At 43.8% G+C, this 24454-nt stretch overlaps 2 protein-coding genes across 4 annotated transcripts in view; one reads left to right on the top strand and one right to left on the bottom strand.

Annotated features, from left to right (window-relative positions):
- Positions 1–5774, bottom strand: part of si:ch211-243j20.2 (uridine-cytidine kinase-like 1) — a 40269-nt gene extending 34495 nt beyond the window's left edge. For 2 of the 3 annotated variants that reach the window (XM_063223339.1, XM_063223340.1), the window contains exons 1-2: positions 5672–5774; positions 3380–3588 (exon numbers count right to left, since the gene is read on the bottom strand). In XM_063223339.1, coding sequence (XP_063079409.1) covers positions 3380–3588; positions 5672–5760 — 298 coding nt within the window. In that variant the 5' untranslated portion in view covers positions 5761–5774. The remainder of the gene's footprint in view (positions 1–3379; positions 3589–5671) is intronic. The other variant, XM_063223341.1, reaches the window with a different exon arrangement.
- A 915-nt stretch (positions 5775–6689) lies between these two features.
- The window catches only part of slc30a2 (solute carrier family 30 member 2), a 34036-nt gene continuing 16271 nt past the window's right edge, over positions 6690–24454 (top strand). The window contains exons 1-2 of the mRNA XM_063222447.1: positions 6690–6769; positions 24217–24428. Coding sequence (XP_063078517.1) covers positions 6690–6769; positions 24217–24428 — 292 coding nt within the window. The remainder of the gene's footprint in view (positions 6770–24216; positions 24429–24454) is intronic.

Below are 24454 nucleotides of genomic sequence, written 5' to 3' on the forward strand. Positions count from 1 at the left end.
AGCTTGTGGAGTGACTAGAGTAGCGAATCATTGCCATTTAGGCATCTGTTGATTGTGTTCTACACTTTATGCTGCTTTTTTTTTCATTTGAGAAGTTTAAACTAAGGTATTGAATATAGGTGTTGGTATTTCTCCCTCCTCTGGAGGCTGCTGCGCGCTCACCGCTTCTCCTTCTCTTTCTGCCCATTACGCCTGTTTCAACTAGTGACATATAAATAATATGCATTGCTGATAACTGTTTGGGTGCGCAGTTAAAAGATAATATGAAGCTTTGCTTAGTGTTAGTCAGGGTTTTTTTTTGAAGATTTTGAACACGAGTGACCCACACTGGGCAGTTTGAAACGTAAAATATTGACCGTGGTAGAAATGAAAGAGTCTCCACAGTCCACACAAACAGTTGTCTGATGATGCCATTGTGCATGGAATTAATGTTGTGCGCAAAGCTAGTGGTCACTGTGAAGATACCTCACTGTTTTTGGCCATGTGGCTGTGACGCAGATGTAAACAAATCCGTTTCGCCTGGAACAATGGCAACGCAAATGCCTGCGTTACTCGATTTTCGCACTCTGGAACCCATTATTCAAAAAACTCGTTTTGGGCCACGTTTCTGGTGGGTTTCATATGGTTAGTCCAGGGGAACGTTGTCACTGGCATAGAAAATCATTCCCGTATAGCCAGCCCTTCTGTGTGTGTGTGTGTGTATGTGTGTTTGTGTGTACGCGTTATTTACTCTCTATAAAAAAATAAAAATAACCCCTCTTTGCAACTGCACTTGTTGTTCTGTATATCTCCTGTGCACTTTGTATTTGCTTGTGATGTTGGCTTGATTATGTCCTCTTTTGAAAGTCGCTTTGGTTATAAAGCGTCTGCCAAATGCAATGTAATGTAATGTAATATAGAGGGGGCGGCCCTTAGATACCATCGGGGTGCATCAGTGTATTTTATTTTTCATACTCACACACAGTTGCACTGTGATGCAGGACTGAGAGTCCGAAACGTCGTGCCATTAAATTTTTGGTAGCATCAAAAAGTGTTGCAGACCTTTATTTTCCTTTCTCCTATGTTTGGGTCAGCACCTGTGCTACTGATGTGCGCGCATTCTCTGACTTTTTGAATTCCCAGGCTGGACAAGCATGCAATGTAGTCACTAGGCGGTGCGTTACGGACCGAATTTTGTTGCTCGACGACTGCAGAACTTGCTGTCACGGTGTGCAGATGGTGCCAACACAGCGTTCTTAAACATATTGGGCAGTAAGTATTATAACATAACATATTATGGGCAGTCATGGGTAAGCCGGTAGAGCGTCAGACTTGCAGTCCAAAGATTGCTGGTTCGACTCCCGACCTGCCAGGTTGATGAGGGGAGTCATCAACCAGTGCTCTACCCCATCCTCCTCCATGACTGAGGTACCCTGAGCATGGTACCGTCCCGCCGCAATGCTCCCCAGGGGCGCCATTGAGGGCTGCCCCCTTGCACGGGTGAAGCATAAATGCAATTTCGTTGTGTGCAGTGTGCACTTGTGTGCTGTGGGGTGCTGTGTCACAATGACAATGGGAGTAGGAATTTCCCAATGGGCTTTCTTTCACTTTCACTATATTGACTCTGAAGAAGACATGACGTCAAAAAGTTAGTCCTGGCACTTGCCCAATAAGACAGAAAACTACCTTCCACATCTGAGGATGCTCTGATGACTTCTTTTTCATCTGCACAGCATATTTAAAGTCGAACACAACTTGGAACAAGACTATGAGCTGGCACCAGTTTGATCTACATAGCACATCACATGTGAGGTGTGGGGGCGATATGTGGAGAGGAAGTGTTGAAGTGGGGTGCACTGCAAACTTTTTAGTGGTGTGGGATAATGTGTGTACACAGACGTCAGCGAACTTTAGGTCAACCAATTCAAGGGTGTGTCATCACATGGGCAGTATGCCCTGCCGACCCTCGCAACAAGCATCAACAGGGACAAGCAACTGCAGGAGTTGCAGGGGACCATTCCATCAACGGCGGTAACCCCAAATCCGAGCTCAAGTCGGTTAACTACGCTATTTTTAGACAGAGATCCGTTCCATCAGCCTTGCTAACCTGAAACTCAGCTGAGTTGCCACAGTAATTTATGCTCCAAGTCAAACCTGGTAGCTCCCAGGTTTAACATCAGGCTAAATAAATCAGTGTTTCAAAGAATTTCAACCTGCAGGAAACTGTGTCACAACCAGACCGTTCCGCATTTTCCCGCCAGCATTTTGCGAGATAAAAGCGAACCAGTCTCCCTATTAAAACAGTGCATGGGGTGGTAATGCCTGTTAAAACTCCAATAATTACATTGTCTTTCATTTCGGGGGATTTTTTGATAATTAGCACATTTTTAGAAAACGTTTACTGTCTTGATAATAAGATAAGTTCAAGCAATTCTTCTCAAGGAGAAGATGGTGTAGTAGATGGCACAGTGGGCAGGTGCGCTGCATAATATGTGAGCGCGCCGGGTTCAAATCTGAAACACTCCAGCAAATTTATATTTTTACAATGTGAAATGACAATCAATGTCCGATAAAGCTCCTTTGAAGATTGCCTTAACGTCTTTGCGCACGGTGGGAATCGAACACGGGCCTCTCAATTAGGAAGCAGCTGCGTTACCGATGGCCCACAAATTCTCACATCAACACTGTGATAAAAACTCTATTTCACAACGCATGCCCGACTCCCCAACATGATCGCTTTTTCGACAATCCTTAATATGGACTTCCCCTGTACAACGTGCACGAGCGCAACGACAGCTTTGATAAGCGCACCTGAAGTCAACCTAGCCAAGGCGCAGCTGATCTTCACTGATGGAACGGCTTCTGCCTCAAGTTTAAGCTGCCGTTAGTTGCAACTAGGCTTTTGCCCGTAAGCGCCGCTGAATTCAGCGCCAATGATGGAATGGTCCCCAGGTCTGTCTGCAATTGCTTTGACTCTGAGATTTTGACCACGTCACGCATCATGCCTTCGTCACAGCAGGCCTGAATTTGGTCAAGTCGAACACAAATTTTAACCATAATTTCCAGCCCAGAGTTCATTGCAGTCTTTCAACACATCATTCACATCATTGCGCAACGTCAAACGTGCCTACTGCCACTGTCCTCTATGTCAACTTTGGTCTTGTTTGGTCTTCATGTGCTTTTCAAGACCATGCTATAATCCTGTTTAATAAATTCATACATCCTGTATATATAAAATTGAATGGTGTTCAATAGTCATTGAAAAATTCAATTATTCATTATTCAACAGAATAATCTTGAAAGACAATAGAATTACTACAGCAGTATGACTCTTAACCAAAGCATTCTATCTTTGCAAAACAAAAAGGGCTGAAAACCAAGTATTAGCTGCTTGGCAGACCTATGACAAACGCCTCCTTGAAGGTGGTCCCGGTGACGTTGTACCAGGGCGGCCGGCCGGCTGTGTAGATGGTCCTCTTGTTGGTGCGCAGAAGAGGCGGCTCCGTCTTGCTCTGGCTGGTGGCCCGCTTCTGTGGGGACAGCGAGGGCGTTGGGGGACACCTGTTGTGTTTCGCAGCAAGGCCATCCATGGATTCGTCCCCACTACCGCTGCAGTGGGACACGAACACACACACAGGACAACAGGTGGGCAAAAAAAGAAGACACACTAGGAGGACACAACAAGTACACGCATACATCTTCACATGCACCAATGTCATGGTGCATAGAGAGAGAGCGAGTGTTGGTTGAGAAGTTAGGCCGGCCGCACACTGGCTCCGATAGCACTGCGGCGCACTTTTGCTTCCGACAGAATTCGGACCCCCAAACCCAATTTCACTCGAACATTGCATTGATAGTCAATGGGCGGCGCCGACAAAATAGAACTTGTCTCTAATTGCTATCCGACATCGGTGAATGTCTGCGGACATCGGCGCCAGTGTGCGTGGTTCTATTGAAAACAATGGAATCGAATTTTAGCTGAGCAGTGCGCAGCACTTTGTCGGAGCCGGTGTGCGGAAGCCCTTAATCGTGCAGTTCGGTCGGTCGGTCGGTCGGTCGGTCTAGTCCCATTGCCATCAGACATGCCTGCGTGAACTCACAGTGTAGCCACTAGCCACCATGACCTGAGCAGTGTTGAGGTTATTGCGTATGGACTGTCTAGTGGGCAGGGATGGAGTCGACCCATGAGCTTAAGGATCTCCCCAGACAAAAAAAGTTATATAACTGCCACCAGTGTTTTTGGGTTAGTATCAGTGTGGGATGAGGGAAAGGGTTCGAACTCTCGGCACCCCTATCCAGGAAACCACACGATGAAGAGCTCAGCGTCAACTGTGGACACTAGTCTGAGTAAGGCCGTCATCACTTGGGAATGGGAGGACACTGCACTGCATCACGTGCCTGATGAAGACCCTGTTGGGTCGAAACGTTTTAGGACTTGTATGAATTTTCAAAGCGGAGCTACAGTGTGCGGACTTCTACTCTTTCCACTATCAGATTCGCCTTTGTCCTGCACCTGGCCTCAAGAGAGGTGAGATGTGCATACTCTTACACAGTGCATACTCTTGTACTCTTATGAAGACACTGCATGATTAAAATGATTGAATTATAGCCGAAGCCTACTGAATGTTGATAGTCTGTGAGCGAAGATGGAGGCCAAAGACACCAAAGGCATATCATTTCGGTCATCGTTTGGTAACACACTTTACTTGACGCCGGCCGGTGTCATATGCATGTCCTAACAGTGTCATAATAGTGTCATGACAGTCATAGACAGTGTTTATGACATGTGCATAACTGTGCCATGACACTGTAATGACAAGCATATGTCACAGGCGTCAAGTAAGATGTTACCCATCGTTTTTTCCCCAGGCCAGGGATTCTCAAACTGTGGGCTGGAGCCCACTGCTGGGCACTGAAGGTATTCCTAAGTGGGCCTTGACATCTTTTTTTTATCACAATATCACAATTTATTTGTGTATGCGTTGCTGCTGAGTTGTATTGCTTTTTGGGTCAGAGGTGGGCAGTCCGAACCTTCGAGAAAATGTCATCCAATTTGCAAATGCAGATTAAAAAAAAGATCTCAAGGAACCACGAACGTAGGCTTTGTTGCAATTCGCCTAGTCTAGCTGCTAGGCCTGTAACCTGCAAAAAAATGTTTTACCCCAGTGGCACTGCAGTGGTTGGATTCTAAGCAGGCCTCGCTAGGAGATGCTGGGAGGGGAGGGGGTCTGCCTGCTGGATACTGCAAAGGCATGGCCCTTTCAGCATCTGATGCTTTGACACATATACTATTTGTTTACATTTATTAGGCCACAATTTCATTTCTGAAAAGTATGACAGCATCACCGCCAAATCAGCCATCACCGCAGCAGCCACATCCCTTTCGCAGACTAGCTTTTCAAATAGCTAACAACACGAGAAAAGACTTGCGGTAAGCTCGTAACCATGGGTCATGTAAAGAAAAAACATTTGACCGTAGTAAATATACAAGTGGCAGTGAAATACAGTACACTCGGGCAGACTTCTTGAACCAACCAATGAACTCGTCCACACTTTGTTTTCATAGCAGGCTAGCAAGCTAACACCGCATGTGATGCGCATTAGCTTTGAAATATATACCATCCAAGCCGTGAACCAACAGGCCGGTCGGCTTAATTTGCCGTAGAAATAAAATTAGTGACATACGCATTACCTGTCAGATCTTGACATTGTTCGATCATCTTCCTCGCCCTCTTCTTTTGGCTGCATTTGCACATCAGCTTGGCTCATTGTCACTGCCATGTTTTCATGGCAGACGGCGTGTACACATTGACGAAGCGGAAGTGTGGTGACGTAATCAACCACATTTGGGGGGCGCTCAGCTGAGTTTGTGTTGCGTCAACTTGTCTGCTCCTCTGACTGCTTGCAATGCAGACAGAAGTCGAGAGATGGCATAAAGTTATTTCATACCAAGGACTGTGCACATGAAATGCAACAATTTAGGCCTATGTGTTTAGATAACAAAATAGACAAACTGGTTGGCTTAAATAGATTGTGTGTGTGAAGTTTGTTAACATTCTACGGCCTTTTACACAAATAGCCTAGCCAAAACATAATTCTCGCTCATTTTAACGCTTTAGTTCCACCTTTCCTTTTTTTTGGGGGGGGGGGGGGGGGGGGGGGTGCAAATAACATCTGGATTTGTATTATTATTATTATTATTATTATTATTATTATTATTATTATTATTATTATTGTTGTTGTTATTATTGTTACTATTATTATTAATATTTAATTAAGGCAATCCAGACCAGTGTCTTTGTCTGATTGAGCAGGATTAAGAGCTAGAATTCGTAGAAAAATCGCACAGGCCATATGTGCTATGATGCTGTAAATAAAAGACAACTGCAACCCTACGTGGAGCTGTGCGTCAAGAGCTTGCGCGCTCGTGCAGTCCACTCTCTCAACTGCACCAAAAGCCACTTCACACACAGCGCGGGGTGCCTCGCCGCGCACGGGCAGCAATAACGGACCTATTCCTTCCATCTTCCGTCTTCTGCATGTCCTAAGAGGCACACTGAAGGCGAATAGTCTCTTTTTAAACATTTCCCATACTGGACTGGAATGGAGGACGGATTGGTGCAACAGAAGAACGTTATTCATGTCTCTGGCTCCGCAACTCTTAAGACTTCAAGATCGCCACTGTAGATTCAGGCATCACGGATGAGACCATGGATGCTCCTGTGAAATCTGAAAAATCACATCTTATAAATGAGAAGAATGCCAAAATGTATTCACTAAAATTGCAAAGGTATGCTACGTTTTATCCATCTTATAGCTTACCAGTTAAACGCATGGCACTTATTATTGTTTGCTTGTTTTATTTTGGATTCTCAGTTAGGCTATAAACCCTAATCAAACCCTTCTGTAAACACATGTAGGATTTTTCTTTACGTGCATGGCAAAGTATAGCCCCGGGCTATAGAGTTTTAAATGAGATTTAAAAACAGCGTGTTGGATTATGATTTTGGAAGTGGTTGCAGGACCTGCAGTGCTATTGGATGAATTAGGCTATATTTATAACAAAAAAATAAAACGCACATTTTTATCCCGAACTTCATCCAACACATGCACTAGTTATATGCACACTCTTTAGGCAAAATCTGGGAGAAGACACTTCTAACAACGCATTGTGTGCCCATCAAGCCTGACTCGTTCCGAGTCCATATCTTCGGTGACAATGCTTTTACAATAATTTCAAATGAAACCTTTCTTATGTGCCCCGACGGCGCTCTCCCATTAACCAGACCGTGTGTGAAATGTTTTATGTGAATGAACAAATTCATTTTCACGCTTCACTTCATTGTGGACAGTATTTGACAAATGGCCGCAGGGAAGTTGAGGGGGTATAGCCGCAAACCGATAATATCTTATTATGGGATAGGCTAGGCCAACGACGCAGGAAAGAGACCACCCCATATAGGCCTAGATGTTGAAAATATATCTATTTTTAAATAAATATAATACATTTCTGGTGATGTTTTAAAGTCAAATAGGCCTACACCACACACGGACAAAAAGGTTAACGGTGCTTTAAATTAGGTGAGGTACAAGAGCCATGCCAAACACGTTTGAGTGGGCTATCCAAAAAAGTAGGCTATTTGAAAATAATAATAAAATAAAAAAAATAGTCATTCTTAGTTAAACATATTCGACATTGTAAGCTACTAGTTTGATATTTCCAAAATACATCTAGCCTAATAGGAGTATTTTTCCTCTTAAATTGAAGATCCAAATCTAATATATTTATTTGAAAACATTTGGGTGCGAATATATATTGCATTTAATACAATATATTGTTATAATTGGAGCATGGTAGCCTTTGATAATGTCACCACAGCATGAACATGATGCGCGGAGCAGACGGAGAGACGTGATACTCCATTTCAGCACCCTGGACAGGGTCGTAAAAGAGCTGATAACAGTTTTGCGTCAATCAAGCCGCTTAGTCTATTCTTGCCTTTAAGTTACAGTAACACTATAGGGTGTTGCAATGCACAGTATAGCCTGTATTTGGTACTTCATCTACTTTCCCCCTAATTAATGCGGTGTAGGGTAGTCTATCCATAATGCGTATGGCCAGTCAGCGTGTCTTGAGTGGGTTTGGGGGTTCCCTGCTAATTACGCGTAATTTAATAGCTTTGTTTTCGTTAACTGCCTTGCTGTCTTATTAGCTTGGTGACGTGTTAATGCTGGTCTTTGCCACCACCTATTCATATGTCAGGTAAATTAAGGCTACACGTTGTCTACAAGTTAGTTATTATTTCTTTGTGTTAATTGACATATTTGATAGACTACTTAATTTATGACAGGCTAGACTACATTTCAAAAGCCTTCTTCAAAGAAAATAATGGGCATATTAGGCCTATGTGTTGTAGAAAATAGCCTAGGGTTAGGTAATTTATTTTACTCTTCAGGCAATCAGTGGACAAATGAAAAACTGGAAGTGTTGAAGTGCTGAATTATTGCAAACTTGTGTCTGAAAAAGAGGCATATTCGGTTCACTTTATTAACATGGTCGAAAGCCTACACTATTGTGATAAGTCCAGCAAGAAACACATGTGAAGCAAAAATATATTCAAGAAGACAGTGATCTGCAATGCTCTACATCTAACTGAAGACCAGTTTCTCAGTGAAGTGTTGGAAGTCACAGGACGTTTTCTTTTTTTTTTAACCTCTACTTTTCCTTTGGCCACCTCTGAGAATAATGCCGTCTTGTAAAAAAGCGGAATACTGCATTTGTGGTGCTCGGTTGGTTTACACTCTGGTGCTGCCCCAAACAATGGCCACTGTATGGGCAACACTGGTCCTACAGCCCTTGAAATGAGCATCCACTCTGTACAAGTACACACAGGGAACGTTTAATAGCAACACCAGGTATCCAGAGATAGGCTGCTCCACAGAAATGCAGTGTTCATTTTAATCCCTCTTGTGACAAGCAAAGGGGATTTTTGGTTAAGGAGAAATTAAAATGTGAAGGCTAATTTTGCTTTTAGACGGGTTCTATACGGGACTCCATTTTCTTTGCACATGCACTGTACGGTGGCGATAATGTTTAGTGTCATTTTAATTATCTAATCTCAGTGAATGTTTAGTTGTAGTGCCTGTGAAAAGCTACACTCCAGGCCAAAATTTGGTTGGTGGCCTAACATAATGCTGATGCATGTCCAACAGTTGTTAAAGCGACTTGTTAAGCTAAAAGTGACTTGTTAAAAATGCAGCCATCCACTCCTCACATGTGGTCGTGCCAGCAATGATTTGGCTGATTCCAGGGGTGCCGACAGGGAGAGACAAAGGGCTCACTTGCCCCGTGCACAGGTAGAGAGGGGGCCTAGAATTGGTTCCTTATTATATTGTATGTAGTGGGCTGGGGGGGCCCTTTCAGATGACTTTGTCCTGGGCCCGGCCAAAGCTGTTAGTGGCCCTGGCTACCTCTGGTCAGCAGCGGTGTGGTGGGCTGAGAAGTGAGAGTGGGAGGCCAGTGCAAACAATGTGTAGTACCCGACAGGCTATGCCATTTCTATGGTTAGGGCAGTGTACGAGTACGAATAGTGTTAGAGGGCTGGTCTGGTAATCTGGCATACAGGGCATTTTCCCGGTGGGCTAACAGTCATCAGGGGCCGATGCTTGAGGGTTTTTTTGGTTGGTTGTTTGTTTGTTTAAAAAAATCGGCCGGCCCACAAATGAAATGGGGTGGCCCATTGGTGTATTCTTAATACACAGTGAACTAGAGCCCATCATAATTGTAGTATGGGGGTGGGAGTGAGGGCCTGGTCTATGCCAAAAATGCCCGGGTCGGTTTGTAGTCCCAGTGCAGCCCTGGTGACTAGAGTGGGGTGGACCAAAGGGGTATTGTGTGTGTCTGTGTGTGTGTGTGTGTGTGTGTGTGTGTGTGTGTGTGTGTGTGTGTGTGTGTGTGTGTGTGTGTGTGTGTGTGTGTGTGTGTGTGTGAGAGAGAGAGAGGGGGGGTGGGGCAAGAGAGAAGGAGGGAATGTATGTCTCACTTTTCAAGGAGTGAAAGTAATTCCTGATGATTATCTTGTGGTACTCGTGAACGCAGGATCAGGGGGAAGCTTACAGGCCAGACAGACAGGGCGCCACAGACAGCCCCCGCTATCCTATGAGCCTATGAGCAGAGTGTGGAATGGAGGCATAGTACCTGCTGAATGATGCCCTGAATTTCGTGGCATACCCACTGGGAGTACATTCTATTATGGGGGGCAGCCCTGGGGCGGGGCAGCCATGGTCTAATGGTTAAGGAGATGGAGGGTTGCAGGTTCGAATCCCACCCTTCCACTCCCTACCGCAGTCCATGAGGTACCCTTGAGCAACGTACCTAAACCCATGCTGCTCCAGGGACTGTAACCAATATCCTGACAATAATTGTGAGTCACTTTGGATAAAAAAAGCGTCAACTAAGTGATATGTAATGTAATGTAATGTAATGTAATGAAATTATGGGGCAGTCATGGGAAAGCGGCCCAAAGGTTGCCAGTTCGACTCCCGACCCTCCAGTTTGAGTAATTAACCAGTGCTCTCCCCCATCCTCCTCCATGTGACTGAGGTACCCTGAGCATTGTACCGTCCCGCCGCGCTGCTCTCTTTACATGTCTAAACATGCAAGTAACACATGTTTTTTTGTTTTACTTTGTTTCATTTTGTTCAACATATGCTGTTGTACTGTACACTGTAAAAGATTTCAAGCTGAAATTTACAGCTAATTGATGGGGAATAATTGCCAGCAAATTGTTTTAAATTTACAACAAATTGCAGAAAAAAAACAGTTGCCAGCAAGTCGTTTAAAATTACAACACTGTTCCGTTTTCAAAACTACTCTGACCATGGCACATGTCCTGCCCCCTCATCCGCCCGCCTCCTCCCGCCTCCACCCCCGCTGCCCGCCTCCATGTCTGAGATGCCTTCAACATAGTATCGTCCCCATCCTCCACCATGACTGAGATAGCATGGTACCATAATGCCACTCTGCTCTAAGCATATACGTCTACAAGTTCAGCCTTGCATGGGTGAGGCACAAATAATAAATCACTCAGCATAGTGCTGTCACAGTGACAGTGATAGTTTCCTCAAGAGGACTTTCATTTATCAAGTCATCTCAAAGGGGGGTTCAAAAACAGTCACAATAAGGACTGTATGGATATGCATTTGTCAATCCAATCAAGTGGCCTAAATTTAATATTATGCAAAAAAACACCATAAAACATGCTATGCTATAAGATGGCTCTCAAAAGATGAAACAACCCAACCAGTTAACCTGTCAGGCAGCCAACCAGTTACCGGCCAGGTAGCTAACTGGCCTTGACAGACTGGCTGGTTGACTGGTTAAACCAGCCAGGCAGCCAGTCAACCGGACAGGCAGCTGGTCAGTCAACAAGCAAGGCAGCAAGCCAGTCAACTGACCAGGCGGACAGGCTGTCAGTCAACCTGCCAGGCAGCTAGCTGGTCAACTGGCACTATGCTGTCAGCCACCCTGTCAACAAACCAACCACTCATCTAGTCGGCTAATCAATTGATTGCCAGTACCAGTGAGCGCCAGTGAGTCAGGCGCTATGCTGTGCCATTCAGACAAGCAACCAAAGCAGTGTGACAGTCCAGGTTTATATAGCGGGGCAAGTGAACCATGTGACCAGAGTAATCAGGCATTGGGCAGGTGCTGGCAATCATTGAATCACAGCATGAAAGTGATTAGTAATAAAGTGAGGCAATGCACTAATTGATAGATTGGTTAGAGTAACAAGAGAGATATGTATCAAAAAGCTAACAAGTTCCTAGAATGTTCCATTCATTGATGCTCCTGCTCTAGAACTACAGTTTAAAAACAGACTGGGCTCCTTCTAAGATAGTATTTAAAAAAAGTATAAGGATATTCTTAAATGGATTGGTTTTGGCCCTTGTTTAATGCACATATCAAAACTTCAGTTCCAAAAAGTTTTCATTCTGATCCATGTTTATAAGTAAACATTCCATGACAAAATAACTGAAACACCTGTCCTTTTAATGTGTGGGAAGTTTCATGGCTCAAGTGGGCCAGCCTGTTGGCCAATCTTCATTAATTGCACATTGCACCAGTAAGGTGAAGTTGAGTTGAAGTGCTGGTGAAAAGTTACCAGCTAATTGTTGTAAAATTACAACAAATTTGCTGGCAAAAAAGTTGCCAGCTCATTGGTGTGAAATTAAATTAAATTGCTGGTGAAAAGTTGCCAGCTCATTGAAGTAAAATTAAAGCAAATTGCTGGCAATAAAATGTTGCCAGCTAATTGTTGTAAAATTACAACAAATTTGCTGGCAAAAAAGTTGCCAGCTCATTGGTGTGAAATTAAATTAAATTGCTGGTGAAAAGTTGCCAGCTCATTGAAGTAAAATTAAAGCAAATTGCATGCAATAAAAAGTTGCCAGCTAATTGTTGTAAAATTACAACAAATTTGCTGGCAAAAAAAGTTGCCAGCTCATTGGTGTGAAATTAAATTAAATTGCTGGTGAAAAGTTGCCAGCTCATTGAAGTAAAATTAAAGCAAATTGCATGCAATAAAAAGTTGCCAGCTAATTGTTGTAAAATTACAACAAATTTGCTGGCAAAAAAGTTGCCAGCTCATTGGTGTGAAATTAAATTAAATTGCTGGTGAAAAGTTGCCAGCTCATTGAAGTAAAATTAAAGCAAATTGCTGGCAATAAAAAGTTGCCAGCTAATTGTTGTAAAATTTCACCAAATTGCTAGCAACAAGTTGCCAGCTAATTGTTGCGTTCTTCCAACGCACACACTGGAAACTTCACAACATACAGTCTTTGAAAATAATGGTCCTGGGCCATTCCATTCCTTCTCATGGGATTTTGAGATATATTCTGTTGCCGAAGCCATCAAAAAGCCAAATTGAACCACAGGGGGGCTGCCACACCTGAGCATCGTTTATGCCCATCGTCTGTATAAATGGACAAACCATCATTGGCCTCTCCCATGCTCTTTTAGCAGAGAGAAGCCCGTTTTGAATTGCACTGAGCTGAAATTAGCGCACCTGGACGTCATTTACAATCAGCTGGCTCATGACCAAAGAAGGTAGATTGGGTAAGCAGTATCACTCAATGGAAAATGCATTGGCCACAGTGTAGTAGTTGGGGGCAGTCGTGGCTCAGTGGTTAGAGCACTGGGTTGGCAACCAAAGGGTTCCCGGTTCAATGCCCGACCGGACCGCAGCTGAAGTGCCCTTGAGCAAGGCACCTAACCCCCACACAGCTCCCCGGGCGCCACTCAGCAGGCAGCCCACTGCTACTGACTAGTGTGTGTACTTCAATGTGATTCACTTGCCCAAATGGGATAAATGCAGAGAAAGAATTTCCCCTAGGGGACCAAAATTGGCTCCAATCCAAATTGGCTCCTATTGTCTTCGTAGTATAAGGTGTTGCTTTAATGCCATACATTTATGCTTAATGACATGGTGCACATGGTCAGTGTGTGCGATGCCATGATGGACAAAATTTGTACTCCACAAATTTGGTCGAAAGAGGATGTCTGGTTGTCAATGTTCAGTTTGTGGCCAAATTAACTGCAGTTGTCAGTCAGCATTAACTGTGGGGGATAATTAAGGACAGGTGACAAAATTCACTATCCTATCCTATGACCTGTTCCACACTTTACCATGCTTCCAATTTGACCATGGAAGAAGAAAATTGGACTCCCCTTGCTATCATTCCGTACTACGCTCCGATGATGTCTGTAAACCCTCCTATGTCTACCTCCTTGCTCATGACCAGGTGTGTGCGATTGAAGAGTTCAAATCAGTTCAAATCCTCTCCACCTCTATCAGGCCTGTATGCATGTTTTAAAAGCATCCAATCAGAATGTGACCTGAGCTCCATAATTTCTGCATGTGGCTTTGCATACATTTGCATTAGGACAGCAGCCCTGACAAAACATATCTTTACAACAGTATGATGTAAAAAGTATTATGTGCTGCTGTACATTTACAATTGTGAATTGTACTCTATATGATATCCCACAATGCATTGCACATTACAGCAGTGAATAGTAAACTGGTATATACATCTTCTTGATGTAGAATTCTAATGTGAAATCACGACAATCTTTTACAGTGTAGCTTACATCACATCAGAATCACAGCACAAACAAAGCAAGCACATTCACACAGGTATAAGTGCACAAATGTTTAAATGTCAGAGTGATAAAGTGGTCTGCACACTGGACATGAGCTCTAAAAAATATAAACTTTATTTCATTATACATATATGTACATTATACCCAGTGGACCGAAACATTGCCGATTGTATAATAATGAAATAAAGTATATATTTTTGGAGTTCAAGCCCAGTGATCACTTGATCACACCACCACTACCACTTTTGTCTAGCAGCTGATTAATTGGTGATAATGTTTTGTGGACATGCGACCCCCAACCTCCAGTCCAAACAACATCAGATTGACCCAGAGGTGCAACTTGTCACCAGGCAAGGCAGGCAGCCGCTTGGGGCCCCCAAGCCCCTAGATGGTGAATAACAGCTCTCTCTTTACTACAGTAGTAGCAATTTTGTTTCAAATGTTCATTCCTTTGAATTTTCGCTTGGGGCCCCACCTGACCCTAGAATCGCCTCTGGATTGACCCACAACCGATATAGACACCAATACTCCACAGACATAATAGATGTTTTCAAAATGAACAAGAAAATGGAAAGGAAAAGAAAGAAGGAAAATAATTCTGGGGGCAGGCCAGAGACATAAAGGTATAGGGAGGCTGGCCCTGCCGTGGCCAACTGGTAGGGCACTCACCTGCCATGCGGCTGACCTGGGTTTGATTCCCGGCCCGGGTCCTTTGCCCACCCCGTCCTGTCTCTCTCCCAATTGGCTTACTACTGTCCTATCAAAAAAAAGTCTTTAAAGGTATAGGGAAGCTGACGTCCATTGTGCGGCACTCCACTGGCTAATAATGGCTATTGGCCACTCTGACAGACCTATTTCAAGATGTCTCTCTTGATAAACGGTGGGAAATACTGACGCTATTTCATTGACAAGATCTAGGGGTTTTCTCCTTTTGATACCACACTCTATATTACTCTCCTTATCACACTCTTTCCGGCTGAAGTCTTTTGTTGGATTTGTGGAGCGTCGGTCATGAAGATTTATCCCTTTTGCAAACAGGCCTTTGACTTGGATCGTATATGGCGTCCCCAAAGACCCCATATCTAACCAGTGCAGTAGCTACCTCTCATGGAGTCTCTATTGCACAGTATTGGTATTTTATAACCACCCAGGTGAAAAACACATATACTTAAAGCATACTTTTGATGACTACTTAGTATAAAGTGTACTACTTTCCACTCATGGAGTCTCTTTTGCACGATATTGGTATTTCACAACCATGTTTTTTTGCAACGAGGAATCCCTTTATCATTGCCTCATCCTGTGTCATGTTATTTATAGAGTATAGAGCATAATCAATGACAGTGGCCTTTTTACACAGAAGGGATCAGGATTTGGTATTGAGAAGCAAATAATGATGGCCTTCTACAGGGCTTCTATTAAATACATCATTAGATATGGGATCATTATATGTTTTGGGAACCCTTATCATTACATGTATACTCATTATTGGTAACACTTTATTTTAGGGATACATCTATTAGCACTAATACATACAATGTGCCTGTATAAGTAGCCTAACTTGTAAGGCATGTGCAAAGCAAAATCAAACATTTGTTAGGCATGTACTCGCAAATGTCTTGTTCAATAACGGACTACCAATTTAACCTTAGTAAGGACCTAGTAGGCCTTAGCGTTTGCTTAGTACATGCCTTACAAGTTACTTATGCAGGCATTAACATTGTATGTATTAGTGCTAATTAATGTATCCCTAAAATAAAGTGTTACCTCATTATTGATAGGGCTGTGTGCAATATGTTTGTGTGCAATATGTTTGGTTGCATTATTCTGGCCGGATGTTTTGATGGTTGGTAGGGCTAAGATGAAGAACGATCAAACAACAGCTTTCTGTTTACATGTTGCATGTTTCCTCGTTTAGTGTACATGTGTATCATTTGTCTGTCTGCTATACTGTTTTCTTTTTGGTGTTCACACTCATGTCCAAACTAAATTTCTCTCTTGAAGAGACAAAGGATTATCTTATCTTATCTTATAAAACACGCAACTTACTGCTTGAGGGTGCTGTGGCACAGCATGCTAAAGCACCTCTCAATAACTGAGCTTGCATGCTTCTTCCTCAAGCACATTGAATGACAATTGTGTTTGGAGGACACCCATGGCTTAGTGGTTAAGGAGATCAGAGGGTTGCCGGTTCGAATCCCACCCTTTCACTCCCTACTGCCCTACATGATTGAGGCACCTAACCCCACACTGTTCCAGGGACTGCAACCAATACCCTGTAGCCTACTTAAAATAACTGTAAGATGCTTTGGATAAAAGCTTCAGCTAAGTGTAATGTAATGTACTGTAATGCTACTTTGATTATGTGATATACAAATGTGTGTACCACTAGGGGTACCCGAACACACCTCAGGGGGTACGTGGAAAATGTGATAATAACATGGAGTATAATCACATTGGGATAGACAGACGAACGGATATAGAGCATGAAGGAGGGGCACTCATCATTTGACAAAGATGCTTAGGGGGTACACAGGACAAAAAAGGTTGGGAATCACTGCTTTGGGGAATAAGCTGCAGCATACCCTTGGATCAAACACATACCGCTAAAAACAACAACAACAACAACAACAACAACAACAACAAAACATATCAAAAAAGGCAGGACGCCAAGGCACTCTTCTTAGGTAAAACCACTTTAATGTAGAGGCTAGTTCATGTTTGAACTTAAATCATTAAAAATACTGCCACAAACAACAACAAACAAACAAAACATATGTACTGTATGTATAGAAAAAAAAGAGAGATGCTTGACAAATGATTATTAAGCCAATAAAAAACAATAATGCCGTCCCTCCGAGCAAACTGCGAAATGCAGATTCAATTGTGTGTGTAATGATTTTGGGCAGGGCACACTGAAGCATTCTCCCAGCTACTGATTTCATGCACCGATGGCTCCATACGCCCATGGTGGAGAACACTATAAGGTGGGTGTGTGTTGCACTGTGATTCAGGCCCTTATTTAATAGGTGTAAACTTATACGAGCGGCCTCAGCCTTTTTTGCGATTTGTTTTAATGTCTGCGTTCTGAAAACAAACACACACACAGCTCTATTGTACATCTACAGCAGTCATTTTTTTTTACAAAAGAGAAGTTATTAGCCTGTTAGCAACTTCGGTAGTTGCCAATGGGAAAATTAATTGAAAACAACAAAGTAGCTAATGTGGTAAGCAACTTTGATTTTGAGAAATTCACCCCAGGGCTTCCATGGTCAACTTGCTCATCTCTGCTACGGTGTATCAGCACCCACCGTGAGCATAACCCGCTGTAGATTGTGGGGATTTTTTTTCATTTCAGGATAAAAGGGGGAAAGATTTGCACATTGCTTGCAAAATACTTCATTTATCAAAGATAGCAACGTTTCGATCATAGATCGACATTCTTCAGGCATCTTGGTAAGCAGAGTTCAACTCCTTGCCCCTTCTCTCCTCAAGTAGTTATTTATTTTAATTTTTTTTTCATTTGGCACCTGCTGATGTTTTTCTCTTGAATGTGTGCAGTGCACCTAGCCTGATTATCATCGACTTTCAAATCTCTTCGAGACTTGGTCTGACCAAGAGCATGACAATGAACATTTCCCAAATGGCATGGTTGGCTTGCTAATGGTTGTTTGCTTCCCGACAAAGTGGGAGGAGTTCCCCATTTTTCAGGAACTCAGAAAGTACTTGCATTGCTCTTGACCTGACTGGTAGCAACGCTGAAGGTGTTGCGTCACTAGGAGGGCACGGCCTGGCTACAGTGCACCCTCCACTACACTACAATTCTTTTTTATTTTACAATGAAAGGGGGAGGTGACTGCTTCAAGGATAGATACGAAGACGGGTAGCCTAGATAGATAGCTGCCCCTTTCGAAAGCATCTTCAGCGGAATATTGTGCCTTCAGGATTCTCACCACGGAAGCCAATCCCTGATGGCAGGGCCTCCGTGTCCCCTCCGTGTCCCCTCCTAACCTCTCGTGTGGAGGGCCAAGCACTTGACCTCTTCATCCACCATGACCAGCTAGCGCACCTCCAGGGCTATTTGTTCCATTGCCCTGCTATATAATGGACTGCTTTGCTTTGAATGGTGTGGCCCGTGGGCAAGGGGAGGGGAGGGGAGGGGCAGGGCAGGGCGGGGCGGGGCGGGGGGTAGATTAGGACAAAAGAGGGCAATAGAGTGCTCCCCAGAGGTTAACAGAACCCCAGCAGGGGGCTATGATACGCTTTCTGTAAGGGTCAAACATTAGCCTTTTTCAGATAATGCTGCCAGCTTGTTTGTGTGTGTGTGTGTGTGTGTGTGTGTGTGTGTGTGTGTGTGTGTGTGTGTGTGTGTGTGTGTGTGTGTGTGTGTGTGTGTGAGAGAGAGAGAGAGAGAGAGAGAGAGAGAGAGAGAGATAATGCTGGCAGCGAGTGTGTGTGTGTGTGTGTGTGTGTGTGTGTGTGTGTGTGTGTGTGTGTGTGTGTGTGTGTGTGTGTGTGTGTGTGTGTGTGTGTGTGTGTGTGTGTGTACATATGAAAGAGAGAGAGAGAGAGAGAGAGAGAGTGAGTGTGTGTGTGTGTGTGTGTGTGTGTGTGTGTGTGTGTGTGTGTGTGTGTGTGTGTGTGTGTGTGTGTGTGTGTGTGTGTGTGTGTGTGTGTACATATTTGTGCTTGAGAATATGGGTTTCTATCAGGTGAATGTATGCGTTTTTGGAGCTAATGTGTGTTTATGACACTAGCCTCTGTGTGTGTGTGTGTGTGTGTGTGTGTGTGTGTGTGTGTGTGTGTGTGTGTGTGTGTGTGTGTGTGTGTGTGTGTGTGTGTGTGAGCATGCGTCAGTGTGTGTGTGTGTGTGTGTGTGTGTGTGTGTGTGTGTGTGTGTGTGTGAGCATGCGTCAGTGTTTGTGTGTGTGTGTGTGTGTGTGTGTGTGTGTGTGTGTGTGTGTGTGTGTGTGTGTGTGTGTGTGTGTGTGTGTGTGTGTGTGTGTGTGTGTGTGTGTGTGTGTGTGCGTGTGTGTGCAGGAGAGGGAGTAGAGCAGGCTGGGCTGTCTGTCCCACTCGTATAATTAAAGAGGCCTTCCTTTCCGCTCCGCTGCTTTCTCAGAGTCACTTCTTAGCCCAGGGTGTGTGTGTGTGTGTGTGTGTGTGTGTGTGTGTGTGTGTGTGTGTGTGTGTGTGTGTGTGTGTGTGTGTGTGTGTGTGTGTGTGTGTGTGTGTGTGTGTGTGTGCATTTGTGTGAGTGGCTGTGCATATGTGTGTGCTTATGTGTTAGTGGCTGTGCGCTGTGCACATGTTTCTCTGTGTGTGTGTGTGTGTGTGTGTGTGTGTGTGTGTGTGTGTGTGTGTGTGTGTGTGTGTGTTTGTGTGTTTTACGTGCATATGGGGGGGGGGGTTGTGTGTGTGTGTGCGTGTGTGCGTGTGCAGATATCACTGAGGTTGGCTCTCAGCCTGGTCCTTTTTCCGGCCCATTAGTCTGGTCATAGAGGCCCATCATCGGTACAGCACCTGGGCTCGGGATGGAGAAGACGGGGGGAGGGGGAGGGGGAGGGGGATGGAGGGTCATCAAAACGCACAGTCAGCAGCGTTCACGCTGACAGGGGTCTAATCACACGGCCTGTTTTTCTGTGACACAGGAGATACAGTTCACGAGTTATGGCTTGACTCGCACATGATATTCGATGCTAATTCCCTTTGTTGTTGAGATGAGCATTTAACTGTGTTTTTAAATTAAATATGTTGGATAAATGTAAAATGCAAAGAATTTTCCCTTTTGTTGTGTATATCATTTAAATGATTCCAGCACCTTGTGTCAGAAAGCGTGTTTCACCACTACTGTCATTATTATTATTGCACGTAGCACATACCTTTTCCTTGAGTTGCCATTGCCAGTAAATAAATCAAAGAAACGATCTTCAAGAGGTCAATCTGACATGTACATGATGAGACACTACTGCCCTACAAAGCAAAAGTGCAGTGACTGCATTGTTGTTGGAAATCAGTTTTTATGGTTTTATTATAATAACTACTATATACGTATATATTATATCAAAATATAAAGTCAAATAAAATAATTGTTCGTCAAAGAATGTGATAACATAGGGAAACAAAACAGCCACATGTTAATAAATCTACCTAAAACTGCTTACACTGTACAACAGAGTATTTTTAAAGTCATTTTATATACACTGTAAAAGATTTCAAGCTGAAATTTACAGCTAATTGATGGGGAATAATTGCCAGCAAATTGTTTTAAATTTACAACAAATTGCAGAAAAAAACAGTTGCCAGCAAGTCGTTTAAAATTACAACACTGTTCCGTTTTCAAAACTACTCTGACCATGGCACATGTCCTGCCCCCTCATCCGCCCGCCTCCTCCCGCCTCCACCCCCGCTGCCCGCCTCCATGTCTGAGATGCCTTCAACATAGTATCGTCCCCATCCTCCACCATGACTGAGATAGCATGGTACCATAATGCCACTCTGCTCTAAGCATATACGTCTACAAGTTCAGCCTTGCATGGGTGAGGCACAAATAATAAATCACTCAGCATAGTGCTGTCACAGTGACAGTGATAGTTTCCTCAAGAGGACTTTCATTTATCAAGTCATCTCAAAGGGGGGTTCAAAAACAGTCACAATAAGGACTGTATGGATTTGTCAATCCAATCAAGTGGCCTAAATTTAATATTATGCAAAAAACACCATAAAACATGCTATGCTATAAGATGGCTCTCAAAAGATGAAACAACCCAACCAGTTAACCTGTCAGGCAGCCAACCAGTTAACCGGCCAGGTAGCCAACTGGCCTTGACAGACTGGCTGGTTGACTGACCAGCTGCCTGTCCGATTCACTGGCTGGTTGACTGGCTGCCTGGCTAAACCAGCCAGGCAGCCAGTCAACCGGACAGGCAGCTGGTCAGTCAACAAGCAAGGCAGCAAGCCAGTCAACTGACCAGGCGGACAGGCTGTCAGTCAACCTGCCAGGCAGCTAGCTGGTTAACTGGCACTATGCTGTCAGCCACCCTGTCAACAAACCAACCACTCATCTAGTCAGCTAATCAATTGATTGCCAGTACCAGTGAGCGCCAGTGAGTCAGGCGCTATGCTGTGCCATTCAGACAAGCAACCAAAGCAGTGTGACAGTCCAGGTTTATATAGCGGGGCAAGTGAACCATGTGACCAGAGTAATCAGGCATTGGGCAGGTGCTGGCAATCATTGAATCACAGCATGAAAGTAATTAGTAATAAAGTGAGGCAAGGCACTAATTGACAGATTGGTTAGGTATAGAGTGTGACAACAGAGTAACAAGAGAGATCTGTATCAAAAAGCTAACAAGTTCCTAGAATGTTCCATTAATTGATGCTCCTGCTCTAGAACTACAGTTTAAAAACAGACTGGGCTCCTTCTAAGATAGTGTTTAAAAAAGTATAAGGATATTCTTAAATGGATTGGTTTTGGCCCTTGTTTAATGCACATATCAAAACTTCAGTTCCAAAAAGTTTTCATTCTGATCCATGTTTATAAGTAAACATTCCATATATATGTGGAATTGTCTACACAGTGGTTGGACAAAATAACTGAAACACCTGTCCTTTTAATGTGTGGGAAGTTTCATGGCTCAAGTGGGCCAGCCTGTTGGCCAATCTTCATTAATTGCACATTGCACCAGTAAGGTGAAGTTGAGTTGAAGTGCTGGTGAAAAGTTACCAGCTAATTGTTGTAAAATTACAACAAATTTGCTGTCAAAAAAGTTGCCAGCTCATTGGTGTGAAATTAAATTAAATTGCTGGTGAAAAGTTGCCAGCTCATTGAAGTAAAATTAAAGCAAATTGCTGGCAATAAAAAGTTGCCAGCTAATTGTTGTAAAATTACACCAAATTGCTAGCAACAAGTTGCCAGCTAATTGTTGCGTTCTTCCAACGCACACACTGGAAACTTCACAACATACAGTCTTTGAAAATAATGGTCCTGGGCCATTCCATTCCTTCTCATGGGATTTTGAGATATATTCTGTTGCCGAAGCCATCAAAAAGCCAAATTGAACCACAGGGGGGCTGCCACACCTGAGCATCGTTTATGCCCATCGTCTGTATAAATGGACAAACCATCATTGGCCTCTCCCATGCTCTTTTAGCAGAGAGAAGCCCGTTTTGAATTGCACTGAGCTGAAATTAGCGCACCTGGACGTCATTTACAATCAGCTGGCTCATGACCAAAGAAGGTAGATTGGGTAAGTCAATGGAAAATGCATTGGCCACAGTGTAGTAGTTGGGGGCAGTCGTGGCTCAGTGGTTAGAGCACTGGGTTGGCAACCAAAGGGTTCCCGGTTCAATGCCCGACCGGACCGCAGCTGAAGTGCCCTTGAGCAAGGCACCTAACCCCCACACAGCTCCCCGGGCACCACTCAGCAGGCAGCCCACTGCTACTGACTAGTGTGTGTACTTCAATGTGATTCACTTGCCCAAATGGGATAAATGCAGAGAAAGAATTTCCCCTAGGGGACCAAAATTGGCTCCAATCCAAATTGGCTCCTATTGTCTTCGTAGTATAAGGTGTTGCTTTAATGCCATACATTTATGCTTAATGACATGGTGCACATGGTCAGTGTGTGCTATGCTATGATGCATAAAATTTGTACTCCACAAAATCGGTGGAAAGAGAATACCTGGTTGTCAGTACTCAGTTTGTGGCCAAATATACTGCAGCTGTCGGTCAGCATTAATTGGGGGGGATAATTAAGGACAGGTGACAAACATTCACTATTGTATCCTATGACCTGTTCCACACTTTACCATGCTTCCAATTTGACCATGGAAGAAGAAAATTGGACTCCCCTTGCTATCATTCCGTACTACGCTCCGATGATGTCTGTAAACCCTCCTATGTCTACCTCCTTGCTCATGACCAGGTGTGTGCGATTGAAGAGTTCAAATCAGTTCAAATCCTCTCCACCTCTATCAGGCCTGTATGCATGTTTTAAAAGCATCCAATCAGAATGTGACCTGAGCTCCATAATTTCTGCATGTGGCTTTGCATACATTTGCATTAGGACAGCAGCCCTGACAAAACAGATCTTTACAACAGTATGATGTAAAAAGTATTATGTGCTGCTGTACATTTACAATTGTGAATTGTACTCTATATGATATCCCACAATGCATTGCACATTACAGCAGTGAATAGTAAACTGGTATATACATCTTCTTGATGTAGAATTCTAATGTGAAATCACGACAATCTTTTACAGTGTAGCTCGGAACGATGCACACTGCCTTTTTGCTTTTTAAGGCAGAATACATGCCTAATAACTGACTATAGACAATATGGCATATACAGGCAGGGTCGGCTTAATGCACAGGCTATATATGGCTTCAGCCTAGGGGCCCCCACTTGCCGGGGGGGCCCTGAATGGCCAAAAGTGAAAAATAGCATAATTGTGACAGAATGTAATGTTGAGAAATTCAAGTGTTGTATTGAGTTCAGTTGGTAGACAAGTGATAAGTAGATTTGTCGAGATAAATTGTCTTCCAGGGGGCCCCACACACAGCAACATGTAGCCTAGGGGCCCCAGACCATCTTAATCCTGTCCTGATCTGATTACAGACGTGTTACAGTGATGAATTCCCCTCATCCAGATTCAACCTTCTTTTTATTCGTCCTGAAGAAAATTAATCTTGGACATAAATAGCTAACGCAAAAAAAAAAACACAAAACACGACGCAAAAAAAAAAAACCCACATACAGACATAAAGTGCCATCATAGTGCCATCTCTTCATCTGCACATGTTCTCTTTTGCACTAGTAGTTTTTTATTCTGTTCTTTTATACTGTGATGTAAATATCCCCATTTTACAGGCCTACTAGATATGCTTTATTGTAAATAGCCCACTGTGTTGCACAGTGTGAGTATAGCCATTTAATGTCTGCACTGATTGAGTGTTTTCAATCTCATTGTGAATGTTGGTATATTGTTCATGTGAATAGTGACAACAAAAGGCATTCTATTCTATTCTATTCCATTCTACTCTGTTCTATTCTGTTCTATTATTCGCAGTGAGCTTGCGGACTCCAAAGAGGGCGATCCCAGCATGCCCCTGGAGAACGGTGACGTGACGGCGGGGGCCATCGAGCTGAGGCGGCCCGTGCGTGCCCACTGCCACGGCCACAAGGCCTCCGCCACCGAGAGCGGGGAGAGGACGCTCGCCCAGAAGAAGCTCTACATTGCCTCCATCGTCTGCCTCCTCTTCATGATCGGAGAGGTGATAGGTGAGGGGCGAAGATCTTGTGTCATC

Source organism: Engraulis encrasicolus, chromosome 18, assembly GCF_034702125.1.
Source record: "Engraulis encrasicolus isolate BLACKSEA-1 chromosome 18, IST_EnEncr_1.0, whole genome shotgun sequence".
In the NCBI taxonomy this organism is placed as follows: Eukaryota; Metazoa; Chordata; class Actinopteri; order Clupeiformes; family Engraulidae; genus Engraulis; species Engraulis encrasicolus.